The sequence below is a fragment of the Pelobates fuscus genome, chromosome 3 (assembly GCF_036172605.1).
Source record: "Pelobates fuscus isolate aPelFus1 chromosome 3, aPelFus1.pri, whole genome shotgun sequence".
Taxonomy (NCBI): Eukaryota; Metazoa; Chordata; class Amphibia; order Anura; family Pelobatidae; genus Pelobates; species Pelobates fuscus.
The window spans coordinates 407,523,117-407,535,730 of record NC_086319.1 but is presented as its reverse complement, the minus strand read 5'-3'; the positions used below and the strand labels follow the sequence as shown (position 1 = coordinate 407,535,730).

The 12,614-nt window shown below is 38.5% G+C and overlaps 1 protein-coding gene across 1 annotated transcript; it reads left to right on the top strand.

The window, feature by feature from the left end:
• The first annotated feature begins 534 nt into the window (after nucleotides 1-534).
• Nucleotides 535-1,473, top strand: LOC134601985 (olfactory receptor 1361-like). The gene has a single exon (XM_063446487.1). The coding sequence runs from the start codon at nucleotides 535-537 to the stop codon at nucleotides 1,471-1,473; it is 939 nt and encodes a 312-aa protein (XP_063302557.1).
• The last annotated feature ends 11,141 nt before the right edge of the window (nucleotides 1,474-12,614 follow it).

Here is a 12,614-nt window from a genome sequence, read left to right as displayed (position 1 = left end):
AAGTTTATGAAAGTACTATTAACCCAACATTCACAATTTTATCACTAACCTGAGATCTGCATTGGTAAATTGTCATGGAAGCTACAAAGTTTAACTAGAAATACAATTAGATTGGGTGAAGATTTTGTTTTTTTAATGTATCTATTTTTGACAAAACTTTGCATTTTTGTCTCAATTTTCAGCTTAGTAAAAAAGAAAAAAAAAACACTTTCTAAAAGGATCAATATTGCCGCATTATTCAAATATAATGAATTAGCAGTAATAATGTCTATGTTTTTTTCTTTTCCTATAGATGACGCTAGAGTATTTGGCCATTTTTTGAAAACACAAAAAGACTTTGAATTCTTAAACAATACAAAATGTATTAAGTCTTATCAAAATTGATACTATCTACTATTTTAATCAGGCAACTGAAAAACTATCTATCATGGTAAACTGTTGTAAAAGCCAATTGTCTTTAAATTGACATTACATTTTCTTCTTATTTTAGGAAAAGGACCATCAGATTAACTGCCCAAGTTCTTTCATTAAACAATGTGTGAGGATAACCAGACTCAAGTTCCAGTGTTTCTGCTCTTGGGGTTCCAGGGATTATACCATCTAAAAAGCCTTCTCTTCATGCTGTTCCTAATAATCTACACTGCAATACTGTGTGGAAATCTTCTCATCATCGTACTGGTGACAACTATTGACCATCTCAATGTTCCAATGTTTTACTTCCTCAAACACTTAGCTTTAGCTGATGTGTTTCTCACCACAAGCGTTATGCCATTTACACTAAATATTATAATAATGGAAGAGAGGATAGTGCCTATTTCTGGCTGTTTAACTCAACTCTATCTTTTTGCTATATTTGGTTTTGTGCAGTGCTTTCTCCTTGCAGTGATGTCCTACGATAGATATCTAGCAATTCGTCAACCATTCAGTTACACCTTAATAATGACTCCTAATGTTTGTCTCTCGCTGGTTTCTGGGTCCTGGATGCTAGTTTTTAGTTTACTCTCCAGTGAATTTGTGATAATGTGTCAGTTAAAATTCTGTGGTCTCAATTATGTAGACCATTTCTTCTGCGACTTTGGTCCCATAGTGGCACGATCTATATCTGACACATCACTTTTAACCACATTGGACTTCTACATCTCAATCAATGTGATATTTGTCCCGTTTGTTTTTATTGTCATCACCTACATTTTAATTTCATTTACATTTATTAACATTTCTTCTAAAACTGGAAGGAGAAAATTTATTTCCACCTGTAGTTCCCACCTCATCTCTGTGTGCACTTATTACGTGTCTCTAATAATAGTTTATATGTTTCCACCTGGGGAAGACTCTATCAATGTTAATAAATTCAGATCTTTGTTGTACATTGTAGGGACACCCTTAGCGAATCCTATAATATATAGTTTTAGTAACCATGAAATTAGGGCAGCACTGAGAAAAGTACTTAAATATATTATCATATCCCACTGATCATAATGACATAAATAGTTGTAGAACAGTGAGGGACAATCTGTTTATTCATCTGTGAGACTAATATGAATCTTTTACACTATGTATGTATATATTCAGAATGTCTATATTTTAAAAATATAAAATACATTACAATTAAAAATGTTGTTAACTTTCTTTGTTTGGGAACATTTCATATATTTAGAAAGATATTAAAAACCTATTCAAAAAAGATACAAGTAAAATGGGATAAGTGTGTATCTAAGTATTATCAGGTAAAAATTGGTATAATCTTAGGGCAAAATGTAATTATTTTGGGAATTGATATATTTTTAAAATATTGCCACACAAAAAAACACATATTGGGCAGTGATATAAAATATTAGTTGCTTTGCTATAAGTTAAAAGAACACCCCACGTACTACAAACACTGTAGTAATTATGGTTCTCGGAGTTCTCCAGTGCCTTTCCACAATAAGCAGTCAAACTGTTTAAGAACAGTTTGACAACTTACCTAGGATCTGCCAGGCTTCCACAGCTGCCTCTTCTGCAGTCAAGTGGTCTGCCATTGAGTTAGGAAAGCACTCATTGACTGAGAGATCTCACCTGACATTCTTAGACAATAACCTGGCCCTGCATAGCTAGGCTAAGCTCAGAGGAGCTGGTAGTTTTAGGGACATGGGAGGCAGCAACGGCATCTAGCAGACACCGGATTAGTTATCAAATCATTCTCAAACAGTTTGATTACTTACTGTGGAAGGGAGCTGAGTCTCTCTTCAATCCATAGCTACTACAGCGGACTGTAGTGGTGAAGGTGCTTGTAGTGTTCCTTTAACTTAATTTATTTAGTTGACAGGTAGTTAACAAACAACAATAAATACAAATACACCTGTGTGCAGATAGAAAACACACTTAGTGGGTAATAAGTGAAAAAACACAAAAATTACCTTTAGTTAATAGTATTGTAGATGAAAGGACTCCTCTTATATCCTCAAGACAAAATTGACAAAAATACCAAAAAAGGCAATCTACAATACAAAAGTAATAGAGACGGACGTAGGGCAATAATGCTGCAAAATGTGAGTTATAAATATAAATGATTACACTCACAAACCCAATTTGATTGAAGGCATATCATGGATGTAGTAACTTTCAGACTTTTGGAACATTAATAACATGCATTGGAAGAAAAAAGGACATACTAGTGCAGAGTATCTTAATAAAATAACACACTTTATTATTAGACACACTTACAAAATAGAAGTGTCAGACAGGTACATCAAACTCAGGTGGAAATGTATCCTGGTCTCAGGGTCCAAAGGAGCAGGAAAGCCAGATGAAAAATAAATAAATAAATAAAGATAAAATGAAAAAACAAATACTCTGTACACTAATAAAACAAGCCCTACGCGTTTCGTTCAATCATGAACTTCTTCAGGGGCATCTAACAAGATTCTGTCCATATGCAGGCGTGGAGTGAAATGCCGACCATCTCCTTTTTAAATGCGTCCGGTCTTGGCCCAAAGCCATCAGCTGGATGGCGTACTTCCGGAATTGCTGACCAAGCCTCACTTTGATTTTCATCTAGATGGACGGAAGTCGGCAAAGAATGCGTTCCACTTGCGTGCCATTGTTCGGAATTGAACACATAAGTCCTTAGCACATAATTGTACAAGAAGAAGAAAACAGATATCACACAAGAATTAATTCTCAACATATCCCAAATATAGTAAAAATCAATATGCATTAAAAAGACCTCTATCAAGGAAGAAAGCACTGTAATAGACAGTATATTAAACAAATATAAAAATAAAATAAAAGAAAATAAAATGAAATAAAATTAGTACACATACCAGAACAAGTGCTAAAAAAATCAAGAAATCACAGAAAACAAATGAAATCAAAATCCACATTAAGTCCCCTTGGTTTCATGGTTTTTAGTGTGTGGATCCAGTAACCCTCTCTTTTCCTTAAAGCCATCATAAGGTCACCACCTCTTTCATTCAGGGTTACCTGTTCTATGCCTATACATTTCAATGTATTAAAGTTAAACAGAGGACAGTTGTTACAGTGCACTGGCACTGACTGTGTTAACATACCCTTTTTGATATTGTTTCTGTGTTCTTGAAATCTGAATTTTAGTTTTCTCCCAGTTCTCCCCACATACTACATCCCACACCCACAAGTGAGAAGATATACCACATAGGTGGAGGGACAGGATACCTTACTTTTAATCTTAAATTTCACTTGTGTTTGTGTACTAATGAAATCTTTTACAATATTTAATTGATGACCACAACTTTTGCAGTCCCCGCATGTATAGAAACCTCCCATAGATTTAGTTTGGTCCTTCCCAGATCGGAAGGTACTGGCTGCAAGGATCTGTTTCAAATTTGTTCCTTTTCTAAAAAATAACCTTAGGAGCCTGGGGAATTTGTTTGCTTAAAAATTAATCCTCAATGAGTAATCCCCAATGCTTTTTAATTATTCTTTGTATGTCAAAAGCTCTTCCATTATGTTGAATATTTTATATGCTCCTACTATGGACTGGTCCTGTGCAAGCTTTTGAAGATTTTGTAAGAACTTTAAATAACAATCAAATAAACTTGGCACTTACTCATGTTATTGATGAGAAAGAACTGGTTTTCTTGGACCTAAAGATTCTACTAATGGAGGATGGCACTATCCAAACAGAACTTTTCAGAAAATTAACTTCAACCAATAGCCTCCTCCATTGGGAGAGCCATCACCCGTGTAGATTGAAGGCCTCAATTCCATATAGCCAATACCTAAGAGCTAGGCGAACTTGCTCTCAAGACTCAACTTACTATTAGGAATGTCAAACTCTCAAATTACGCTTTAAAGTCTTGGGATATCCGAACAAAGTCTTGAAAAGAGCATATCAACATGCCAGTGAAACAGACAGATTAGTGAGTTTAAAACCCACACGCACAAAATCAAACACCTCGACTCCTAGATGTATTGCTACTTTTGATAGCGGCTGGAGTAAAATGACACAGACTTTTTCTACACACTGGCCCATACTCTTAGAGAATCCTATATTGAAACAGTCATTGCCTAACCATCCATCCATTACGGCTCGAAGATCAAAGAACTTAAAAAATCTTTTAGTTCACAGCTTTCTGGCTCCCATTCCATCAAAATCCAATTGGCTCACAAATACAAAAGGAACATACAGATGTGGCCATAGTAAGTCCTGTCAGTTTATCACTCCTTCTCAATTTACCACATCAACGCAGTCTCGTATTACCATCAAAACAAACGCTCTGGTGAATTGTAGTACCACTCGAGTAATATACTTGATTACATGCAAGTGCGGTATTCAGTATATTGGAAAGACCTTTCAACCATTCCGACGGAGGATTCTCCAACACATCAATTCTATAAAGAACACTACAACCCCCACACCTGTAGCAAGACACATCACGAAGTTTCATCAGGGAAATGTTGATAACCTTAGGTTTCAAGCCATGGAGAAATTGGCACCCAATCTTAGAAAAGGGAATTTTAATCAACAGCTACTTCAAAAGGAATCACAATGGATCTATTCATTCAGGACCTTGACTCCACAGGGACTCAATGAGGAGTTCAATTATACTCCTTTCATACATCGATAAAATCATTCATTACACTATTTACATTTCCTGATATCACAACTTTTTCAATCAGTCATTTAATTAGTACATTGAAATAATTTTTAATGATAAGCATATACGTTTACACTCAAATTATTACCCTTTTATCTTAATCAATTTTTCAGTGATTTTTATTATCACATACATAATTACTCGTTCTGGCAATAATTTTTTATATTATATCTAATTTACTATAAGCGCTCTTTCAATTTAATTTAATTCCATTTCATCTATTTTTTTTAATATCTAAAATAACCTCCCCCTCCTTTGCTTTATTCTTTGCAAGGTGGTTTGATACTTCACTAACTACTGCATAATAATTGGTTTTGCATCTTTAATTTATCCTAATTCTTATTACAAGTTATTAATGACCCTGGATATATCTGTTATATAACTACTAACTACTGCATAATAATTGGTTCTGCATCTTTAACTTATCCTAAATTACTGATTATACGTTATTAATGACTTTGGATATATCTCTTGTACCACTAACTACTGAATAATAATTGGTTCTGCATCTTTAATTTATCCTAAATGCTTATTATAAGTCATTAATGACTGTGGATATATCTGTTGCAGTATTAATTTCCCTTAAAAATTAGTTACACATAGGATAATAATAGCAACAAATGCATTCAATGGGAACTGTCAGCTATATTTAACATATTTGCAAGATAGAGCTTTATGTTCCTTGCTGACCACCGTCCATCGTCAGCAATAGCTTATGACGTCATTTTTCTAACCACCAATCATTAATTTGAGCGCCTTATTTAAATTTCTGCGAAAGTGATTTAGCTCCCCTTGAAAAGCCGCCTTACCGGCGAAACGTGCGTCGGGAGATCTCGATTTCTGACTAACTCAGCCTTAGCCTCTATCCCTCGGCTACCTAATTCTCTGGTGGGACTTAACAATTATTATAGAAAAAAAGAGAAGAAACTGGACTGTCCATTGACCACAATAGTAGTTAAAACTAACTTTTAATTAATTCAAAATTAAGAGGAGCTGGAGAGATACCTAGCTCTGAACGAATAAATAAATATAGGACACTACATAAACCAAATAAGAGAAAAAAGGGTGGGGGAAGGCAAAGATGGTACATAAGGAATAAATATAAATAAATACAAAACAAATATTATCCCTTCTAAACTGCTAGATGGAAACAGAGAGAATAGTCTCTGATTTCCGTATGTACAGAGTACTCTATACTGCTGAACTAAGAGGTGAAACATAGTAGCTGTTTGACTGAAACATTAGTCATACAGACACAGTATTAAATTTGTCAGGAGGACAATGATGTCAAGATATGTCTGTTACTAAATAACAAGTTAGCAGAGTGTATAGCTGAGACAACAATGATAACACGGTGAGTGCTGAGCCTGACTCAAACCTATGCACCAACGGAACTTAATGTCTAAATGGTGCCTTAGAGGTGCATAACAGTTGGTTCTAAGACCTAAACACAAAACCTGGAAAAAATGAAAAATATAGTGATAACCCTTAATAATAAGGTAGAGACAGCAAATAAGTGCCCTGGACTAAAGAACGATTAATGTAGCTGTAATAAATGTCCAATAAGGCTAAGTTAGAGGAAGGAATGTCCGCTGTTTCCCAAACCGTGGCTAAGCTAAAAAATGCTGCCAAAGCCTAAATCTATAATAAATGGTTACAGATTGCTAAGCTTACTAAAGCTCGAGAGACCTAACATTATAGTCACAGATTTGCTAAGCTCTCTAATCTAAAATGTCAAACTGAGACTAATAGAGCTTACTGATCTGTCTCTCTTTGCTGGATTGCAAATTACTGAGCTTCCTGAAGCTAAAAGGACGTGAATAGATAGTAACGGATTGGCTCGTGGTTCTAGTCTAATACTTAGAATGAAGATTAACAGAGCTAAATGGTTTAAAGCAACTGGTAAAAATCAGCTACAAGTAGGAGCCCTGACGCGCATTTCGGCTCTTCAAGGGGTAAGTGATACAATCGTATGCTCAGTTTAAATAGGGCGCCAAAAAACCTGATTGGTTGGTGGGAGGAGCTAGGAGATGTCAAGTTAACTCCTTCAGTATCATAAGAGACCCATAACTGAAAATGTCTTGAGTTTAGAAGTATAGTCTAATGAGCATATTTTGTAAAAGTTACAGTTGTCAAAGGATTAAGTAAATACAAAAATATATATAGTTTGTGAAATATTTTGGCATTGTAATATTTCAGAATTCATTATTAAAATATTTTGTTTGGTTATTAGCAGGTACAAGATGTATGGGTGACTTGTGCAGGGCTCAAATAATGCAGCACCCATTGGCCAGTAATAGTGTACGTTAAGTAAGTTAGCTGTATAGTGTAGAGAGCATATTATTGCAAAAATGACAATTGTCATCAAAAGATGAAATGCATATAATGAAACAATAATTCCTTAAGTATTGTAGCATTGTAAAAATACATAATTAATTGTTGGGATGTTCAATCTAGTTGTTGTCAGGTACATGGTATATGAGTAACCAGTGCAAGACTCGATTACTGCAGCATCCATAAAACAGTACGAGTGTCAATAAAGTAATGATATAAAGGACTACTGCAAAAATAATAAAATTTATATTGGTGTATATAAATAATGTACAACCCAAGGGCAAAACAGCTGGTACGGGTGCACAAAACTGGGTTGTTTACCAGAATGTCTGCAGGCATATATACCATACCTCAAATATCCAAAAGGAAAGAAGAAATGAAGGGTCAAATTTTTTTTTTTTTTTTAATGAAAAGTACAATGTAGTGGAGAAAAATAAAAAATGTCGCAAAATAGGTGGAATAAATTACGATAAAAATTAGTGCCATAAGAAAACATGCAGAAAGTTTAGTCCTGCGCTCAACTCCCATCACTACTGGGCGGCTGCAATGACTACAGTACACATCAGCCCCAAATTATAGTAAAAACCAAAGAAAAACTAGTTGCCTGCACTCTCTTCTTTATCCCTATGTATTTTTTAAAACAAATGGAGGTCTTTTAGTTACCTCCAATGGCCATGTGTCACAGTTCTCACCTGTTAGACAGACAGCCAGACGTGGTCGCTCCTGGAGTTCCCAACAGGGGACTTGAACCGGGGAACTTATCAGCCCTACTCCTGCTTTCTGCCTCTGAGCCACAGCAGCTTTACACAGAGACTACTGTTTCCGGTCCTGTTCATCCTGGCATGGCTACTACACCGGGGGTTGCACCTTGATTTGGCTGTGTCTCACCTGACTCTGATCGGTCATCAGCAGGGTATTTAAACCCAGCCTCGCCCTGTGCTCAGTGTCAAGTCTTTGATCTTGTGTTCCTGTTTTGTACCAGTGTTCCTGTTTATCTACTTCGTATTATTGACCCCGGCTTCTGACTCGTTTATTCTGACCTCTGGCACCCCTTGACTTCGGCTACTCCTCGTTGTTCCTGACCTCTGGCATCCTTTGACCTCGGCTATCCCTCGACTATCCTGCTGCTTCAGTCCTTGCCTGTCCTGCGTGTTTGGTACTGCATCCTGCACAGACCCCGTGCACAGACCCACAGGCCAGGTGAATTCTTACCTGTCCACCTCGGCCTGTGGCTATCTGCAAGGGTGAGCAACATATCTGCGCTACAGACTCCGAACTCAGGTAAGACCCTGACAAAAGACTTGACCAATATGGAGTCCGCAGAGATGTGCTCACCCTCACTCCAGCAAGTGTCCAGCCTGGCCCAGACTGTTTCGGAGCTGCAGCAAGAAATTTTATTTCTTAAAGGCGCAGTACATCCAGCCCCGGAACCAGCTTATCCGGAACCGTCTGTCATCATGCCCGACAGATTTGATGGTAGCTGCACGTCCTTTCAGTCATTCAAGATGGATTGCGAGGTGTTGTTTTCTTTAAAGCCTCGAACTTATGCAACAGAATTCATCAGGGTCAGAGCGGCTATCAACCTGTTGTCTGGACGCATCAAAGTTTGGGCTCACCAAATGTTGCAGACGAAGAGTCCTGTCCTTGTCAGCTGGGAATCCTTTATTACTGCTATGGACTCACAATGCAAGACCACTATGCCCAAGCCAGCTCCACCTACTAAAAAATCGCGGAGTCTACGTAACCAAGGAACCGAGTACCATCACCACACCCCAGTTATGCCTCCTTATGATCCAGTTCCCAGGAAAACTCCAGAGGTATCCTGTGTTCCACTTGACCCTGAGGAACCTATGCAATTAGGACTTGTCCACTGCAAAGTGACACCTAGGGAAAGGGACCGAAGGAAAAGCCATGGCCTGTGTTATTACTGTGGAGAAAAAGGGCATTTCATCACGCTTTGTCCTGTTCGCCCTCCTAGACCTCCAGCTCTCCGACTGGGTACTAATTCCCTTCGTCCAGTGTACACCGCATACCAGCCTAAGAAGCTACAAGGGAGCCGTTATTCTTGCCCATGCTTGGCTTCCATGGAAAAAACTACACCCCCTGCTCCAGAGCCGCCTGCATCTACTGCCGAGGTTACTTCCTGTGGTACCACCGCTACTTCCTGCCCACCTGAAAAGGATTTACCTGTGGATTGTGCCATTGCTTCTAATGGCACTACGGTCCGTAAAGAAGACCTTGAAATGTTCGAAAAAGCATTGTTAGCTACGAACACTGTTCCTGCCGAAGTTGTGGAAGTGCTTGCCACCTGTACCCGGAACCTAAAAAACCTGGACAGTTCTTCAGCCGTACCAGAAGCTGGTACTGGGAAATCCCAAGCAATTAAGGGATTCCACACTGAGGACTTTGACTATGGGGATTCACTGGATTCTGATAGTGACCCTGGAGAGGTGTATTATTTTGATGGAGAACCTACTTACGCCCAGAGGTCATTTTTAAAGGGGGGGGGGTACTGTCACGGTTCTCACCTGTTAGACAGACAGCCAGACGTGGTCGCTCCTGGAGTTCCCAACAGGGGACTTGAACCAGGGAACTTATCAGCCCTACTCCTGCTTTCTGCCTCTGAGCCACAGCAGCTTTACACAGAGACTACTGTTTCCGGTCCTGTTCATCCTGGCATGGCTACTACACCGGGGGTTGCACCTTGACTTGGCTGTGTCTCACCTGACTCTGATCGGTCATCAGCAGGGTATTTAAACCCAGCCTCGCCCTGTGCTCAGTGTCAAGTCTTTGATCTTGTGTTCCTGTTTTGTACCAGTGTTCCTGTTTATCTACTTCGTATTATTGACCCCGGCTTCTGACTCGTTTATTCTGACCTCTGGCACCCCTTGACTTCGGCTACTCCTCGTTGTTCCTGACCTCTGGCATCCTTTGACCTCGGCTATCCCTCGACTATCCTGCTGCTTCAGTCCTTGCCTGTCCTGCGTGTTTGGTACTGCATCCTGCACAGCCCCCGTGCACAAACCCACAGGCCAGGTGAATTCTTACCTGACCACCTCGGCCTGTGGCTATCTGCAAGGGTGAGCAACATATCTGCGCTACAGACTCCCAACTCAGGTAAGACCCTGACACCATGAGAGGATGAGCCCACCTGCCAACATCAAGGCAGACCCCCCTAGGTGGGTCCTAACTCTAACCATTCACCTTGCTTCCTTGAGCCTCTGGCAAAAATCTCTAATGAGACAGAAAGGGGTATTTTTTATATACACCCCTATACATTATTAACCCTTAATAGGGAACACATGGGATGGGCGGCTGCATTGCAACAGGGCTGAGTAATACAAAAGCAAGGTAAATGGTTAGAGTTAGGACCCACCTAGAGGGGTCTGCCTTGATGTTGGCAGGTGGGCTCATCCTCTCATGGCCATTGGAGGTAACTAAAAGACCTCCATTTGTTTTAAAAATACATAGGGATAAAGGAGAGAGCGCAGGCAACTAGTTTTTCTTTGGTTTTTACTATAATTTGGGGCTGATGTGTACTGTAGTCATTGAAGCCGCCCAGTAGTGATGGGAGTTGAGCGCAGGACTTTTCTTTCTGCATTTGTATCCATTTTTTGTATTACTCAGCCTTGTTACAATGCAGCCGCCCATCCCATGTGTTCCCTATTAAGGGTTAATAATGTATAGGGGTGTATATAAAAAATACCCCTTTCTGTCTCATTAGAGATTTTTGCCAGAGGCTCAAGGAAGCAAGGTGAATGGTTAGAGTTAGGACCCACCTAGGGGGAGTCTGCCTTGATGTTCGCAGGTGGGCTCATCCTCTCATGGCCATTGGAGGTAACTAAAAGACCTCCATTTGTTTTAAAAATACATAGGGATAAAGGAGAGAGCGCAGGCAACTAGTTTTTCCATAAGAAAACATAATGACATTATTGATGAATGAAGGGAGTATAGTTGTATTCTTCATTCAGACCACAAGGTGTAAGTGTCTTGAATTTATAGATCCACTGTGACTCTTTTTGCAATAAGGCTCCATTATCATACATGTAGAACTGGGTTATTATCATACATGTAGAACTGGGTTATTATCATACATGTAGAACTGGGTTATTATCATACATGTAGAACTGGGTTATTATCATTAGGCATTACACAAATCATGCTTATCTAACAATTATATGTTAGGACCTGCGGTCTTCAATTTGACAATCGCAGAAAGTTCTTTGAGCCATTCGTTCAGTATACTCTCTGCACTTAGACCATTCTTTTACATTCCATCACTCTCCCACAATTATGGCTATTACTAGCTAAACGTCTTTGCCAAGCAGCACAGACGTGTGCTGTAGCTTATTACTCCTATATCATTCAAGACATTAGAGTCTATTCAAGTTATATCAACATTGTATCTTTTTTTGTTTTTAACGATTTCTTTGATCTAGCACTTTTTGATTTTGCACTTTTTGGTTATTGTTATTATTTTTATGATACTATTTAGTATATAATAAATTCTATTTTGTTTTTTGACCTTTTGGTCTTTTTACTCGTGCCTCTTATCTTCATATACCTTCTGGCTATTATGTAGTACAGGCATACGCTGTTCTCTCCCAGTGTCAGGTACACTATTCTCCCACTTATTGCTCTTTTTGCAATAAGAGTCTATTTAGATTACCTTTTCTTGGGTTCGGAAAAAGCTTTTCTATTGCTTGGAATTTTAAACAGTCCACTGTGGAAATTCTGAATTATAAATTTATCCTCTGATTTAAGGGTATTTGGGCTGGGCTTTTTCTTTTTCAATCTGTGCCTGTATTTTATGGCATTTGCACATAGCGCATAGAAATTACAGTCTACATCACGTTTATCAGTGTTCTTTTGTCTGATAGTCAGCTAGTTTAGCTGCTGTATTAGAGGTAGGTGCCCTTGAAGGCACAGTTATATATTTTGGGAATATTCTTTACTTCTTCTCTTTTTAAATCTGCCTAACTACTAGAGTTAATTTGTTCCACTTGATAGGTGCTCCCGAAGGCACTGTGATGTATATACTTTTGTAAAAATCATTCATTAAATTACTCTAGTTCAGGTCTTTGCCAACTATATTTGGCGAAAGGAGCTTTTGTAGGCATATATATTGATATCCTTTACCTCTACTGTATTTTCTTTAGC